This window comes from Pyricularia grisea, chromosome VI (assembly GCF_004355905.1).
Source record: "Pyricularia grisea strain NI907 chromosome VI, whole genome shotgun sequence".
Classification (NCBI taxonomy): Eukaryota; Fungi; Ascomycota; class Sordariomycetes; order Magnaporthales; family Pyriculariaceae; genus Pyricularia; species Pyricularia grisea.
This window is the reverse complement of record NC_044974.1, coordinates 1216776-1234069: the sequence shown is the minus strand read 5'-3', so window position 1 is coordinate 1234069 and position 17294 is coordinate 1216776. Positions and strand designations below refer to the sequence as shown.

The window sequence follows — 17294 nt, the reverse complement described above, 5'->3', positions numbered from 1 at the left end:
TCGGATTAAGTTTGTTGAAGTTTAGGATAGGGATATATATGTGGAACAAATGCACTTTCAAGCAATCAACTCAAGTGGTGGACAGGCCTCACACGAGAACCATGTTATGAGTACACATTTTTTAGCTGGAAGCGAAGTGATTGCATACTGTTACGCAACGGTCTTGGCTGTTTCTACTACTGCTGGAGCCTCATCACATTTAGAAGCCTTCACATAGTCTCCCCATAGCTGCTCGACCGGGCGCCCGACCATCTCGGTCCAAAAGCGCTTCTCCTCATACTTACTAGCCCTCAGCCCTTCGTTGATCTTGCGGACTGTTCCGTCGCCAAATCTGCGCTCCAGGTAGTCAAGGAAATAGGCCGTGTGCTGATATCCGCGATCCCAGCTCCCTTCCAAGTCCTTTTCCCAGTGGGGAGGCGAAAGCCCGCACCGCAGCCGCACAAAGTCGGCAATCCCCTCTATCAGACCGCCCGGGCAGGTGCCCTTGGCGTCCCACTGGTAGCAGTGCACCAGCTCGTGGGTGATGACGCCGACGATCTCGTGTGCGATCCCGTCGTCCTCGTCGCCGCTGCACTTGTCTCGCTTGCGGATGCTCTCGATGTAGTCTAGCGAAAAGTGTATCTCTTTGTGGTCTGAGTCGAGCTCGCTGCCGGTGGTGTAGGCGACGCCGTCCATGTCTCGCAGGATGAGTGTCACGGAGCGCGTGGGCGGCAGGTGCGTGGTGTGATCCTTGGGGGTGTTGTACAGTATGCGCTGGACGTTGCCAACGGCTGTCGGGAGGGTGGTGGAGGCGTCGACGCGCGAAAGAAAGCGGTGAGCCCCAGGGTGCATCACGTCGCGGACCTCGAGACGGAGCGTGGGGAGGGGAAAGCTGGAGGAAGAGGAGGAGGAGCAGGAGGGGGTTGGGGAATGAGGTCGGCCATGTTCGCCGGCGATGTTTGTGTTGTCCGAGGGCGCCACGGTCGCAGAGGGCGGCGGTGGTGGGGCTGCCACCGCCGCTGCCGTCCTCGGTTCATCGCCGACGGCAGACATGGGTAGTTGGAAGAGGGCGTTTGGGTCGCGGACGGCTGAGGTCAGATCACTGTCTTTCCTCAGGTTGACCATGGCGGAATGGTCTGAAAAACGAGATGCAGTATCTAATCTAATGGATCTACAGGAGATGATACCTCATGTACCTGGTAAGGTAGGTATGCAACTGCATGGATGGAAATGGAGGGAGGGCCCTGATGGTTGGGTTGCGCGGGGACAGATTGACGTGGACCCACACAGCTTACCCAAAGTACTACGTACGGAGTAAATCGTGAGTTGACAAGGCGTCAACAATAATAGACTAAAAATGCATGACGAAAGAAGAGTGCCGCCTCATTGCGCGGTCCGAAACGTGCCGTAGGAAGTGCCTGGTGGGATGTAACCTAGATGCTTCTACGACTATCCGTCAAAAGTCCAGCCTCCAGCCTGAGAAAGATACATACCTCATCGGAGCCTTTTGATAGGTAAGCTCCGTCAACATTGTGAACTTTAAGTGGTCATTAAACTTCGTCATAACATTCAGAGCTGCATACGAACGCTAGTCTTGGGTACAAATTGCTATATGCTTATTAAAAATTCACTACCATGCAGTCATGTCTTGGATGGAGTATAAATGGTGAGTTGCTTTGTTCGTCCAAAGAAAAAAACCTCGCTTGACTTACCAAAACAAACATTCAAAGGGATTGGATTGATCTTGGGTTCCATTTGCATCTGGACGACATTCCTGTCAGTAATACCCCGCGCTTCTCTGGAGCACATGTGGGGGCAATCAAGTTTACTAATGCTGGTCAACAGGGATGTCACTCACCCCTGTCCCAGAGGTGCACGTCCCCCGGCAACCCGACACGGTTTGTGTGTGGATTGCTTGGGCGTTTGTGTTTATGATCGGTCGGGCAGGCTCCAACTTCAAAGTTGCGATCTCGACGAGAAGAAAAAAACCCTGGCCACTTTCGGACATTTTCTGTCCATGCCAAATCGAACTAAACCGTCATCAAACCAAATGCTCTACAATCGCCTCCTGCGCCACCTTCACCAGAAACAATCGCTAAAGACTTTTGCTGCCTGGTAAGGTTTCTCCTGATCTTTGCACCAAGTCCAAGTGCCTTTGTCTGCCGCGGCAAATAATCCCTGGCCACGCTCGGCCTCGCATGAAGCAAAAACGAGCTGACCCATATCATAACTCTCGTTCATTCGTCCAGACGCCCACCTCCAGCTAGTATCAAGTAACAGCTCGATCATCTCAGCGCGACCTAGGAGATATGGCCGAAAAACTTGATGAGGACCAGGTGTCCGGCCTCATCGCGATACTCCGCAAGGACGTCTCGGTCGACGCCAAAGTACAGCAAGTAAATGCGGTCAAGTCCAGCATCAAGCAGCACAATGTGCCTGATAACTGCGTCGTACCTCTTTTTGAGGCATTGCGCATTGCATCTACCGCCCAGCATGCCGTCCTGGTCAACGCCGGCTTCACCGGCCTCAACCACCTCATAACACGAATGTCACGACAAGAGCCCAAGTATCTTAGCAAAGAGGCTGTTCGCCTGTTGCCGCTGCTCACAGAAAAGCTTGGCGACCCGAAGGAAAAGTTCCGGACAGTCGCTACGCAGTCGCTCATAACCATGTACAAAGCCACACCCGCAGAAGTCGAGCGAGTGATTCGCAACGTAGCCATGGTGGGTAAGAACCCCAGAGCTAAGGAAGCAAGTCTACATTGGCTTCTCCAGGTGAGTACCGTCTTTCCTCTCTGGCATGTATCACGATTGAAAGTACTCCTCCTCTAACTCATGGTTCAGATGCACCAAGAACATGGCCTTCAGTTTCGCGCCTATGTGCCTACCCTTATGGATTTACTCGAAGATGCCGACGCAGCAGTTCGAGATGCGGCCAAAACCACCGTTATAGAATTGTTCCGAAATGCGCCAAACGCCGCCAAATCAGATTTGAAGAAGCAGCTAAAGAATTTCAAAGTGCGCCCTGCGATCGAGCAGGCCATTGTGAAAGAACTCGTTCCCGCGTCGCTCTCAACGGCACCCTCGGATGCTGATACTCGACCAGCTTCCCGAGCTGAGTCCACGCGATCAACACGCGCGAATCTTTCCGCAAGCACGACATCTGCTGGCATCGAACGTCCCGTAACGCCTGGTCTTCTCGACAGCAAACCGGAAACCGTCGATCCCACCTATGTCAACACCCAAAGAGAATTAGATGATATCATCAAGGAGATGCACCTTTATTTCGAGGGTAAGGAGACAGAGCAGAACTGGCTGCAGCGTGAAGAAAGCATTAAGAAGCTCAGGCGACTGTTGGCGGGTAACGCCGTCTCAGACTTCCATGACGCGTTCCTCGGCGGCGTTCGCGGACTTTTGGATGGCATAATCAAAGCCGTCACTTCACTGAGAACTAGTCTTTCCAAGGAGGGTTGCAGTCTTGTCCAAGAGCTGGCTCTTGCATACGGTCCTGGCATAGACCCTATGGTGGAGATTCTTATGCAGACCTTCATCAAGCTTTGCGCTGCGACCAAAAAGATCAGCTCTCAGTTAGCCAATGTCACGGTGGACACCATCATTGCAAAAGCCACTTATAACACCAGGATTATGCAACACATATGGTTCGCTTGTCAGGACAAGAATGTGCAACCACGAACTTATGCCACCGGGTGGCTGAAGACACTACTCAGCAAGGAGGCCCAGCACAAGTCACACATCGAACACCACGGAGGGCTAGAATTGGTTGAAAAATGCATCAAGAAGGGGCTCGCCGACTCTAATCCATTGGTGAGGGAGAAAATGAGGGTCACTTACTGGACTTTCAACGAAATTTGGCCCGCGAGAGCGGAGGCGTAAGTTTTTTTATTCATTTATTTTATCTTTCTCTCTTAATCTTGCGGTTTGCTTGGTTGGTTCGAATCCGCTGACTGTTTGCATTAGAATCATGGAAGATCTGGATGCCACGGCCAAAAAGCTATTACAAAAGAGCTCCGGAAACACCAGCTCTCCCAAGCCCGCCGCTGGTGGTGCCCGCCCTGGCATGGGTCTTTCTAGGAGTACCATGACTGCTTCTAAACCATCTCTAAGAGAAGCCATGTTGGCACAAAAACGGGCTTTGGCTTCAAAGAATCTCCCGGCAAGGCCTGGATCCGCCATGGCGCATTTTTCGCCTGTGAGGACTGCATCTTCAGCCTCGTCTGCCACTACCACTTCCACTACTGCCGCCAAACCCCCTGTCCGCCAAAAGCAGCAACAGGAGGCTCCAACTTCTACAGGATCAAATAGCCTTTCCGTCGCCCCAGTGCGACCTGGTAGAAAGAGGCCAGAGCTGGCAGCAAGACCTGCTACAGCTGGCCCTTATTCTGTGAGGACACATGATACGGCATCTATGGAGCAGAACAGCCCACCAGAGAAAACAAGGTCGAATGCAGTCACACCCAAGACTTTCACGGCGTCTCCTAGGAGGACCGCGCCTAGATCACGACCTGGCCATGTATCGTCGGCCAGTGAGCCAAACGTGCCTTCGCCGTCGAGGCCAAAGTCTGCTGCCAGTAAGGCGGTTGCTCCTTCGCCTCGAGCGAGTCCGGCAAAACCAAAACCTACTTCAGTTGCTCGCACTCTTCGTGAGAGCAGCCCGTGTAAGCCAGTCGATGCACCCAGTCCGGCTAGAACCATGGCTTCGCCGATGCCTGCATCTCCCGCGCCCGCAGCCCATCCGGTTCTGGCAGAACCCGTCCAGGAACCAGAAGTGGAACAGCAAGATGCTAGGCCAGAATCAAGGACGAGCACGCCTCCTGATACACCGCCACGGCCCGTAAAGGTGTATGAAGACCCCTTTACAGCCGACGAGCCTTCGCCTAAGCCGATTTTGACACGACCTGTTCTCGAGGATATCCCTATCAACGAGGACGCCGCGAACCTCGTTCGTCCTGTTGAAAGCGAACCCGTCGTCAGCAGCACCGACGGTGGCCCGCCAGACAAAGCCAAGCAGTATGCACGCCTCCTTGACAGTGGAATCTCCAAAATACGGTCCCACACTCTCGACGTACATGGCTTCCGCAAGCTTCAGACGGTTGTGCGAGACAACAAGTTTTCTTTCACAGACGACAAGTTCGAAGCACTCCTCTTGGGGCTGTTTGATTTTCTGCAGTCTCCACTTAGCGAAATCCCTATCGAGAAAGTACCGGATGTCAAGGCACAGATTCTTGCTACTATCAAGCTCCTTCTGAAGAGGGCCCGCGATAACTTTCAGCCTCACGTGTCTCATGCCCTTGAGTCCCTCCTAGAGGCAAGAGGGGTATACGAGGCTCGTACACATATAGTCTCAGGCATGGAGTTACTAGCAGAAGAACTCGTGGCTCTAGGCGATCCTTCGGAGATGGTCGTCGTTCTTACCCAGGCACTGCAGGGTGTCGAGATGGATGCAAGGGGTTGCCGCTCGCTCAACATGGGTTTGCACGTTCTCAGGGAAGTTGTCGATGCGCGTCCAGATTTCCATCCGACCGAATCTGAACTTGCCGCCCTGAGCAAGTTAGCCGCGCGCTGCCTTGAAAGCCAGGAATCTGGCGTGCGGATGGACGCAGTCCAGTTATGCGTTGCCCTGCATGCCCGTGTGGGTGATACACGCTTCTGGGACACCATAAAGGGAGTCAAGGAGGACCCCAAGAGCCTCATCACCTACTACATTGTGAAGAGGCAGCGCGAGCATGATGCCGCAGCGAGTAATGGACTGTCAGCAGCTACCACTGCGACTGTCATGTGATTTGCCATGGCGCGACACACATAACTAGAACTCGCATTCTTCTTTTTACACTTTTTTGGCGGCGCCACTATACTATTTTAATTTTCTCGTCTTTCCTAGCTTTTTTTTCTTTTCGTTTCTGTGCACCTGGTGCAGCGTTGGCTGGTAAAATATAACAGGCGGGCGATACCGGGCTGGTGGTAAAAGTAGGACTGCAAAGTGTTTGTTTGGCGTTTGGAATTATGTTTTTGGGTGGTGGACTGGCTGTATCGGCATCAAGGCGGCTTCACGTCGACTTGACTTCTTTATTTGAATCTTGTTACATTCTCAAGTACATGTCAAAGTGGGCTTGCTGGGTATACACTGTAACTACAACATAGGGCCATTGCAAGCTTTGTAGTTGAAATATATGAACACTTGACCGAGCTTTTAATAGGCCGTATATTTTTGTGACCCGCCGTTGCTTCTGATGTGGATGTCACATAGGGCGACTCTTGATCTAATGTAATCATTGAGATATATATATCTTTAGGCAGGGGCTCAAGAGACAGTTTAAGTCCATGACGATCCCCAAGTCATACAGCACCGTGCTCTATTCTATATTAGAGCTAGGCTGGGTACGTCAGCTCGACAAGATTGAACGACATGGAGTCCGTGTTGTGAAGAAAACGGAACGGTTTGCCACGGTTGGATGATCCCAGAGACACTAACGGCATGATGTAGGCGCTTGACGACCTTTTAATTTAGTAACTGCATGTCTCGACATGACAGTGCAGATCGACGTAGAGGCAAACCGGACGAACAATCACTTTTTATAGGAAATAACCCCTTTTATTTGTACAGGCGAACGAGTCAAAACACTTTCACTACTATGTACTTGGAACCATAAAGCAGTTTAGAATAAGTGCTATTTCCAACAGATGTACTAGAACTAGTCAGTTCTAGATCAGGGCTTCTCCTGGACCAGAAATCCATGGGGCTAAGCAAGAGCATTGACGGGTTCCTGCAGAACTTGACACTTTTACCAGTTATTCTTGTCGTCATTCGGCCCAGAACCAGGGTCATTGTAGCGCACGATTGTCGCTTCAAAACAGCGGTTGCCCCCGTTATCTGGTTTCTTTCTTTCTTTCTGATGTCCATGCCATCAAAATATCAGGTATTTCAGGCGGGATGGAACAAAACAAAGGATGAACGAAAGGATGAGCCCAGTACTTCTTGGCGCTTGAATTCAGGTGACCACGGCAAACAAAGTGTTCGGGCACGGGGGTTCTAGGCCTTCCCAAAACCCAGCTATACCTCAGGGTAAGTTTGGAATTTGGATGCCCGGATCATCCCATGCAGTCGAACTTTTGTTGGATTGTATTATTACCTACTTTCGTAACGTGTACCACATATATCATGTAGCCACTCGGTCGCGATGCCGGGCTGTTGTCAGACAAACTCGATTTGTAAAGTGAACGCATACCCATTTTGAACGCCTTGCATCTCTGCGGGCAGTTTCTGAAACCGCCCTAGGCTTGATGCGTAAGCAGCCCGCCAATCCGAAAAAGAAGGAGAAAAAAAGAAAAAAAAAAAAAAGTTCTTTGTCTTCTTTTTTAGAAGGGGTGAGGGCGGGTCGTACATGACGCAGATTGTTAGAGTAAGAGAGGACAAAATGGGTTCAGAGTGATCGATCCCTCCCCCCAGCAGGCAAAACAAACCACGTTACTCCGGATTAATCAAAGGCACGGCAGTCTTTTAATGTTGCACACCAGAGGCGCTTGATGGCGCAACATCTGGTTGAGCTTGTTTGCACGTCTGATGTTTTTTTTTTTTTTTTTTTTTCGTCTTTCTTTCCCCTCCCGCATTTCAATCGTGGTTTCCTCTCATCCTAGGTACCTATACCTAGAAACGGAAGGCGGGAAGGGATTGGACCATCATTCATGCATACAGTACAAAACCAGTCTGGGAATGGAATCGCTTCGGCAAGGCGGACAAGGGGGTGCGGTTGGGTTGATCATTGTTTTGAAACGCCCGGGGATGCGTCCAAGGAGCTTCCCTGATGGGGCCTTTATTTTGGGGTAATACGCGGGCGAAATTTGGTGGTTTGTGCCTTTTGTCCTGTCGGCCATTTCTCTAACGTTGCTGTGCAATAAAAAGAATAAAAAAGACGCCATACATGACTTTTAGCCACCAAGATATCAAACTTTATTTGAGGGCCTCCAACGGTTTGTGGAAAGCGTTACTTCGGAACGAAAGTAGGCTTCCCTTGGTTCCACTCCTTCGAGATTGCTGCGACAGAGAAGAAAGCGGTGATTCCGTGGCGTCACCCATGGGTTGTTTCAAGTAGATTAGTGCGTCCCATCCCTGGCGTTTATTCTAGAGTGGCCTTTTCTTTTTTTTATATTTTTATTTTTTACTGTGATTCATTGTAATAATAATAGTAATTATTATTATTACGATTATTATTGCACTTGTTCCGTACTCTCAATCTAGACTACATGCATAGCTGTACGTTCTGTAATATAATGTGTAACCTCGAAAGAGCATGCGAAATACGGAGGGGCATCGGGCATTGTATTTCATACATTAAACAAGGCAAAAAAATAACAAAAGAATGGGAATTGGCCCCGCCTTATTTCCAAATCCCTGCTTTGCCCAGCTCGGTACTTCGGAGGGTGGGTGGGTGACAGAGACCCTTTGATGTCCATCGCTGTGGTTGCTTTGGAGGGAAGCACGCGGCAAGGCGCTGACGGATGGCGCGGCTGCTGACAGGCATGTCAAGGCTGTTTTGGAAATTGTTGGATGATTATGAGCAAACATCCGTTCCCAAAGCTGCATATCAAAACCCAAGATACAATGGCACGCTGCCGGAAGTGGAGATTAAAGACCCGCTTGAGGTATCGGGGAGAAATAAACAACGACATGGGGGAAAAAAGTATCTCTTTCCATTGGCCACTGCATAGGTACTTTGTAGTAGTTATGGCCGAACTCGAACTGTTGGGAAGCAAGGGAGTTTGTTCGGGTACGTAGTTGGGCACCTAAGATATGTATGTGCTTCATACTTGAAAGAGGACTGACCATTTCACTACCCGATTGAGGTTTTCTACGCCGTAGGGTTGGTTGTCGAGATGCCATCTTGGTTTCAAGAGTTGGGATCCAAACATATCACCAGCAGGCGCCCTACGCTACATAGGTACAAAAATAAGCATCCTGCAAGTTCGATGCTCGCACAGAATTCTAGACTCTAGACCAAATGATGGTACATATGTAAGTTGAGCCGCCGTTCACTTTCCTTGGTACGTCTTACACAAATGTGCACAACCTCCATCATTAGGTACCGTAATTTTGTTGGTTAGTTCGGTCTATCTAGACTACCGTAGCTTGACTAGCAAGGTAGTGGGCCATTGGGCCATATTCTGTGGGGTTATCTTTTGGTCAAGGGGGCCAATAGGGAAAAAAAAGGGAAAAAAAAGAGGGTAAAAACGACAGAACCTGAGAGAACATACCACCTAGTTGACAGAGTTTTTGTACCCATTCATTAGGTGAATGCCCCCCTTGCCTTTCCTCCTCAAGCTAACCTTGCCTCTTGTATACTTCGTAGTCGTCCTACTTACTGTAGATGCAATTCTTTGGGCTAATTTTGCTTGTGCCTGGATGTGAACGACGTCGCGACGTTTAATCTGATCCTCTGCAATCACAGTACATATACAGTAAATTTCGCTATCAATCCTGGTCACATTTATCGTTTGGACCTTGCAGATGAGGGACAGATTTGCTACAGCTGATATTCACAGCAGAAGATTTATTGTCGCTGATATTACTCCTATGAGCTTACAATTCCATAGGTACATTTCCCCTCTGTCTTCACCGCGAATCTGCACAAGTATGGAGGGAATAAGTGCACCCTGTAACTTTGCCACATTTGACCGTGCTCCTAATGTCTGCCGGTTTGATGAATCGAGGAAGGTGCCTGCTCGTTGCATCCACTCCACTACCATGCCCTGCCCTGCCCTGCCCTGCCAAGTGGTTTACCCCTGGTCCATCCAATTCGGGGTTCATGAGCGCGCAATCCCAAGTCAAAGGTGGGGCCAGCGGCTTGTAGTGTTTGCGGTGTGGTGCTAAGTTACAGGCACAAAACAACCTCATGTTGTGAGCATGGCAGTTGGTTAGGCAATTTCTGACTAAAAGATCCTACTGGCAAGACGATTTCTCACTGCGAAATCGCCGCCTAATTCTAGGAACGGGCACAGGCGCACTGGTTTGCAACAGAAATTGCCCGAGCTCTTCAAAACTTCTATTCTTTTTTATATTTATTGTTACCGCATTGCATCGCATGGCATCGCATTGGTGGTGCTGATCTTATTCTCTCCACAAAGTCATTCCCCGTTCATGACGACCGCCCTTGAACCCTCGAAACTTGGTCGCATGCATGCCTTTGTACCATAAGGTAGGTAGCCACCCACATACCACCTCACCCACCCACCCACCACCCACCACGACCGAGCTGCACCACACCATCCATCCTGCAAGACTTTACCTACCACAACGGTAGAGTACATCGCTACCTGATCAGCTCTCGCTGGGTTGCCACGCTGACTTCGATCCGACGACTACGGTACGAATTACAGCAAACGCAGCAGCAAAGCCTCGACAGACCCAACTGACGGGTCATCGTTTCATACCCGTCCAGCCCCGGTGGTTGCGTTTGCCAATCGTTTGCCATCCTCTAAATTCGCTCTCTGCCTGCACAAAAGGAAAAGCAAGCGGCCATTCATTCATTCCTTCATTAATTCATGCAACACGGTTGGTTTCTGCTTTGGTAACAAAACCACCACCCGAACAGTGGGTAGGAAACGGTGCAGACGGCTGGCATTCACAGTAATACGTGCAGTAACTGCCTATTTTTGTCTGCCAGCTGGGCATCTCACCTTGAGCTTACAAGGCGCCACCTCTACATATTTTTCGCCCCAGACTGCTGTTGGTGTTTGGTAAATGGCTGTGTTTGGCCAGATCTACCAATAATTGACGAGCATCGGTTTACTGGAGAACCTCAAGCACGGCACCTGCAGAATCGCCGCCCCGTCATCTCTCTCGCTGCCAACACGCATTCTAGAGTGCACAACTACTGCACTTCCTGAAACCCGTGCTACCCGACGCTTTTCCCCCCTGGGCCGTATCGACGAACCCCAACAATCGCGAGCCAAGGCCCCCAAGCGACCCTCGTCCGCTCGACGCCATCGTTTCTTAGCGCAAACCCCATCTTTGACGCCGTTCGGTACCCTTTGCCTCGACACCTTTCGATGTGATCTCCTGAAGGCCACCTTACTGCCGCAGATTCGATTTTTCAATAACCACCTCCTGATCCTTCATTTGAAAAGACTATTCTACCGCCCGCCCGAAGGTCTCGACTTTGAGCCGGTCTACCTTGTCTTGCAACTTTTCGACTGCATCGAGGCAGCCTACTCCCCGAGGCTTGACGCCTCCTGCGGCCCGCCGCCCAGCGCAACATACTCACGATGGACGACTATCTGGACAGTCCTATGGACGCTGATGACATCTTCCCATGCAAAGGCTGTGGGGAGATCCTTGAAGAAGGCAAAGCGTTCGAGTTGGGTATGTCTACGTTAATACCTCGGTTACTATACTCTTCCACATTGTCCCATTTTACCTCTGCCCACTTGCCTAGCTGTCTATGCCTACATTTCACTCGCTATCCCGCTCTTCGTTTCTGCGTACCCTGAACTTGACCGTCTCGTGCGCCTCTACCACGGTCATCATGGTCACCCATAACATCGAACAACCCCTGTCACAATTTCACCCAACTGACCCTTCTTCTCCAGCTGGCAATCGATGGCATCTCAACTGCTTCCGCTGCAACACCTGCGGCACCCTCCTCGACTCTGACGCGAACCTCCTTCTCCTCGGTGATGGCTCACTTATCTGCAACAACTGCACGTATAGCTGCAGTGCTTGCGGCAACAAGATAGAAGATTTGGCCATCTTGACAGGTGACCAGGCATTTTGCGCAACTTGCTTTCGTTGTAGGAACTGCAAAAGGAAGATCGAGAACCTGCGCTATGCTAGGACCTCTCAGGGCATATTCTGTATGAGTTGCCATGAATCCTTAATGGCAAGACGGAGGAAAAAATCAAAAGCCGCAGCACAAGCGAAAGCAAGAGAGAAAGATACATCGCCGATGATAACAGACAAGTCTCTCCCGGCTCTACCTCCGAACGCCATACCTCCAAATGCGTTTGGCATGGAGAAGGAAGTGCCGGAATCCGAAACACCAACCGAGCTGTCCCCGCGGCCCAGACCGGCTTATTCGCGCAACGAGACTGACCCTCGGGCGAGCTTGCGCCCCGAAAGATCACCGGAACGAGGGGCCGAGCAGCAAGGCAAGGAAGGCAGCCTTGACCCTCCGAAGAATTATAGGAATAACAGGAATTCTTCGATTATGATCCCGTCTGGCGACCTGAATTTTGCAGATGCTGATGGCTCTTTCATTCATGTCGCCCTGGGCTTGGATACGGGGCCAGCGCCGTCGTCAACCCCCAGATCTTCGGATAATATATCGGACAAGCGTAGCAGGGACTATTTCAACAATCAACGAGATTCTGTTGAGAAGCGGAGCGATTCGCAGATGTCTACACCTCACATTGCTCTTCAAGAGGCTCGACGAAATACATCTGATTTGGAAAATGCCCCCCCGGCCAAGGAGCCGAGTCGGAAGTTGTCCAAGTCCTCCAGGGCGGGCAGAGACAGCCTCAAAACGTCCACCATTCAAACCGATGATCACTTAAGAAAGCTTGGCGGTGGTCGCAGCGATGAGTTCAAACTTCAGGAGGCCCCTAAAAGCAAGAGGCTCGTCAATTCTCGGAATAACTCTCATTCTGGCAAGTCCTCTGAGAGCGGGGCTGGATCAAGGTCCAGCAATGGATTGCTCTTGCAGCAGAAAAAGAGGGACAGCCCACAACCGATAGAATCGCCCCAGTCGCTTAGTGCCAACGACAAGTCTAGCACATCGCGAAGCTCGCCAGAATCACGGATCAGGGACGAAGACGATGTCAGGCAATCTATGGATTCTGTAGCATCCGGCCGGACAGAGACTAGCGGTTCGCGTCCAGGCCGAGATGTTCCGCCACCAAGAGCCCCCCGCAACGGTGAGATATATCTCCTTGCCCCTACCGCACTGAAAACCCATGGCTTGACTACTGACACCTTCACAGTGAATGGAAAGACGGATCTCGTCCCGCCGCCACGTCCCTCGATGCCGGAGCCCCGACTCACTGAAACATATATGCAACCTCGAGCACCCCCTCAACCTCCAACACAGGCCAACAAAGATGCAGCTGCAGCTGCGGCTGCGGCCGCGGCGGCAGCAGCACCTGGTGGTGGACCTGCTCAAGGCGAGAATTCTCCAAAGCTACCAAGATGGAGTGCTGGCGGAGACTTTAGTATGGATGAAGACATGGCCAGAATCCTGGGCACGGATGAAGGCTCCTCGTCAATACTCCGGCGTGTTTCGAACGCCGTCAGGCATGGCCGGACAAACAGCGTCGAATCCGGTGGTCATACAGTGGCGCGTGGTGGTCACGGTAGGAGCATGAGCGAGACCACTCGAGGCACCGCATCCCCATTGATCCCCAAGACGCCTATAGCAGAAACTCCTCTGGATAGCCAGGCCCAGGATATCAGCAGTCCAATCTCCTTGGGAGGCGGCCCGCAAGACGACCCGGCTTTCCTCAAGCGGCAACTCCGAAATTCAGAGCAGAGGGTTGCCGAGTTGGAGCGGCAGTTTAACAATGAGGCTGATCTGCAGACCCTCAATAAGAAGCTCATTGAGAAGAGGAAGACAGTCACTGTTCTTGACACGCAAGCCGAGATTATGGTCCGGGAGCTTGAGGTACTGGCCACAGTGGTCGAGAAGAGCAAGCAAAATAACCAGCCAGTTGATGTGCGGGACCTCCAAGAGACCGTTGTCAAGGAACTGAGGCAAAAGATTGAGAAGTACACTCAGTCGATGACAGCCACTATTGAGCAGCTGATAGCGGAGCGTGATCAATTAGTAGAGGAGAAAAACCGGGCGATGGCCGACAGAGATCGAGCACTGCTTGAATTTGAGCAGTTGTCCTCCAAGAACGCGCAACTGGCAGATATGAACAACGACCTTACCCACCAGATTCAGGAGCGTTTTAGGTCTCAAGCCAACAACGAGATCAAGTCGCCAAACGGCCTCGGCATTTACCAGGCCCAAAAGCTTACTGCGCCAGGCGGAGGAGCTAACTTCGACTCAGCAAGTATCCAGACCGGTGCTACCTTGGTCACAACCGACGTGGACGAGCCCATCCTCGAGGGCCCGACGGTAGTAAACATTCGCAAGGGACAGGTCAAGAAGTTCAACTGGAAGAAGGGCAAGACAGTGGCACAGAATTTTACCAAGGGCATGAACCGTGCCGTCGGTGCATTCCAGCAAGAAAAGGAGCGTGGAGGAGCGCAGTACGGTGGTCTTGCAGGGGACAACATTGGGCTGCCGTACAACATGACTGTGGCTCAGGTCGAGTCACCGGCCTCTCTAGGGCCCAATGGATCTTTGAACCGGTTGCCGAGCGACAACAATAACTCTCGCCAGGGCTTTGGCTTCTTTGGCAAGAAGCAACAGCAACAGCAGCAACATTCTTTGCCCAAATCGATGTCTGCGGCGAACATGTCGTCTGCAAGCATTGCACCGGAGCCACCCAGCGTACTTTTTGGCTCTGAACTAGTTGAGCGAACAGAGTATGAGCGCCGTCTGATCCCCAGTGTCGTCACGCGATGCATCGAGGAGGTGGAGCTACGCGGCATGGACATGGAGGGCATTTACCGGAAGACTGGCGGAAACTCGCAGGTCCGTGCATTGCAGGAGGGTTTCGACAAGAACGACGAGTTCGACATCTCCGACCCTGGGCTGGACATCACGGCCGTTACGAGCGTGCTGAAGCAATATTTCCGCAAACTACCCACACCTCTACTTACATACGATGTCTATGACAGGGTGCTGGAGTCAAATTGTAAGTCTCAATAGATCGGCCCTCTTTTCTACCCGAATCAATCGATGTTTGTCGTACTAACAGCACATCTAGCTATCACAAATAACAAGGAGCGATGTGAACACCTACGGATGACGTTTAACATGCTCCCCACCCAGCATCGTCAATGTCTCGAGTTTTTGATGTTCCACCTTGCCAGGGTTGCGGCAAGAGAAAGTGAAAATCTGGTAAGTTTGGTTGGATTCATAAAGGTTACGAGTTGTACATGAAAGCTTTACTGACTGACTTTGACGTCCCAGATGCCGCCAAAGAATTTGGCCGTGGTCTTCGCACCTACTTTGATGAGAGACCATAGTCTCGAGAAGGACATGATAGATATGCACGCGAAGAACATTGCTGTGCAATTCGTTATCGAGAATAGCCACATCATCTTCGAAGAGGCTTAGATAACCTCTGATCCGGATGGTGAATCCCTTGTTTCTACGAGCCCCAAGAAACAAGTTTTAGCCACCCAATATTGTATATAAGGTCATAATGTCAGTTTTAGTAAAGGGAAAGAGGGAGGGGTTGGAGAGGACTCAGCGCGACCGCCTCTCTCCCACGGATTATGCAAGACGGTTTTCTATGGGTGCGGCTCTTGCACCACCAGAAGTGCAAATGTTGGAGATGTTTGGATGTTTTTCGGAGAAGGATTGTGGGGCTATTTACCTCGCAAGCAGCACCAAGCAGTGTGAGCTATTGTCTCGTCGTTTGTGATGGGGTCTTTTCTTTTCATTTTTGTAATTGGAGTACTTGCCGGTCGGTAGGAGGCTATGATATCCCCGGTCTACCAACGCATTTTTGTTCTTGTTTCTTCATCTTTTATCCCATTTTTCTGCCCTCCCTTCGTTTGCTTCTGCATTGCAGGTGCTTCGGGGTTACAGATACCCGGGTGTCATTGTTAGGTCGTTTGGGCTAGCAGTTTGTATATAAAAATGAATCCAGTCGGCGCTTTTGGCGAGCACTGGTTTCTTTTCCACGACCAGTACCTGGGCATGGTTCAAATTGATGCATTACTCCCGAGGGCCAAGGCTCATTCTTAAGAGATACAAGTGTTCTTGCTCGGTTGAAGATTGTGCTGAAATGTTGTGCTTGAACACGGCTGGAAACGCATTATCCATTACTGTTGACTTGGGAGAAGCAACACTTCATGGGTAGCTAGTGCTACGTATGTGGACAGTACTTCTACCATCAGGTGAGTCGTGTGCATTGGCACCATAGGATTGTTGTTTAACATAGGGTATCAAAGCTATTACAGGGCCATCCCCCTTGGCAAGCGAAAGTCCCACTAAAAAAATGCACATCTTCCTGATCACTAGATGATGTCTGCCGGCGTTTTTTGCCCTCCCATCTTTTTTTTTTTTTTTTTTTTTTTTTTTTTTTTTTTTTTTTTTTTTTTTNTTTTTTTTTTTCACCTTTGCTGACCCACCATCTTCTTAACCTTGTCGAGTAAAATTCCACTCTCACGGCCTAGCTTCACCCTACCGCCGTGGCGGCCAGGCATCGCCGATGGCTTCCTAGCCTTGGCCATGGCCTTGCGCAACCGGTCGCGCTCCGCAATCTTGCGAGCGCGTTCTTCCTCGCGGGCCTTGGCCTGCGCCTCGCGCTCGGCAGCAGCCCTCTTGTGCTCCTCGGCCTCGGCCAGCTCCTTTTGGAAGTAGGCCGGCTTCCCACACTGCTGACGGCTGCCGGTAGGTGCTGCCCGATGTTTGCCCTTCTGGATGACCGTGTCCTCTGCCGTCACGTCAGGCGAGGGTGGTGGTGGTGGTGATGTTGCTGTGACTGCAGCCGCAGAACTCTCTTCATTGGCTTGGACAGCGCCGTCCTCGATCGATGTGCCCTGCTCGCCTACAGTGGCTACTGCCTGAATCTGCCTGTCCGGGTGGACATAGACTTCGTCGCCTGCAGCGACCTTTTTCTGCTCTTCCTTTTGTCGCTGGTACCGGGCTTTGACCTTGGCATACTGTTTTTCTACCTTCTTTTGATGAAAGAGTTCCTTTTTCACCTTGGTCACTAGGTGGATGGGAGGGCGGATCGGTGTCAGTTCAGGGGTGGTCGTCTTCCGAGGCATGTAGATAGTGTTCCAAGCTCACATTTCCTTTTCCAGGGTCCATCGGGGAGATTCGCCGGGTCTACAGGTAGACCAAGACGAGGCCTTTTTGCCGCCGGCTGTTGAGCAGTTGTAAAGCTGCCCTTAGCCCCATCGCTACTCCTTTTGTTTGATGGTGGCATGTTCCAGGGACGTCACGTGAGGCACTCTGATCAGGAAGATAATGAGAGAGGTGTCTGTGGGTGTTTCCCCTCTTTCAGGGCTGGATTAAAGTGCCGCAGAATCGCAGAATGCGAGATGAAATTGTCTGTTATTTGATGCTTCGTGACTCAGGAATATTCTAGACCCAGCGGTAAAGTAGCAGACTTTGCTAAAGCTTGAGACTACTTTTTTTTTTTTCTGTACCACCTCGTCCTAGGCATGGGTCGTCTGCGGTA

The 17294-nt window shown here is 51.0% G+C and overlaps 4 protein-coding genes across 4 annotated transcripts; 2 read left to right on the top strand and 2 right to left on the bottom strand.

Annotated features, from left to right (window-relative positions):
- Positions 1-150: 150 nt before the first annotated feature.
- Positions 151-1104, bottom strand: PgNI_11494 (uncharacterized protein; the record flags this gene model as incomplete). The annotated part of the gene is made up of 1 exon (XM_031131460.1): positions 151-1104. The coding sequence occupies one exon, from the start codon at positions 1102-1104 to the stop codon at positions 151-153; it is 954 nt and encodes a 317-aa protein (XP_030976977.1).
- Positions 1105-1861: 757 nt separating this feature from the next.
- On the top strand, positions 1862-5778 carry PgNI_11493 (uncharacterized protein; the record flags this gene model as incomplete). The annotated part of the gene is made up of 4 exons (XM_031131459.1): positions 1862-2094; positions 2229-2753; positions 2823-3868; positions 3957-5778. Exons 2-4 carry the CDS (start codon positions 2289-2291, stop codon positions 5776-5778), a joined length of 3333 nt encoding a protein of 1110 aa, XP_030976972.1. The 5' UTR covers positions 1862-2094; positions 2229-2288.
- Positions 5779-10090: 4312 nt separating this feature from the next.
- PgNI_11492 (uncharacterized protein) lies at positions 10091-15829 on the top strand. Its single transcript, XM_031131458.1, has 5 exons — positions 10091-10186; positions 10368-11352; positions 11580-14789; positions 14862-14995; positions 15068-15829. Exons 2-5 carry the CDS (start codon positions 11256-11258, stop codon positions 15212-15214), a joined length of 3588 nt encoding a protein of 1195 aa, XP_030976971.1. The 5' UTR covers positions 10091-10186; positions 10368-11255; the 3' UTR covers positions 15215-15829.
- A 389-nt stretch (positions 15830-16218) lies between these two features.
- Positions 16219-17202, bottom strand: PgNI_11491 (uncharacterized protein; the record flags this gene model as incomplete). Its single annotated transcript, XM_031131457.1, has 2 exons — positions 16901-17202; positions 16219-16820 (listed from the first exon to the last, which is right to left on the bottom strand). Exons 1-2 carry the CDS (start codon positions 17037-17039, stop codon positions 16219-16221), a joined length of 741 nt encoding a protein of 246 aa, XP_030976974.1. The 5' UTR covers positions 17040-17202.
- Between the last annotated feature and the right edge of the window lie 92 nt (positions 17203-17294).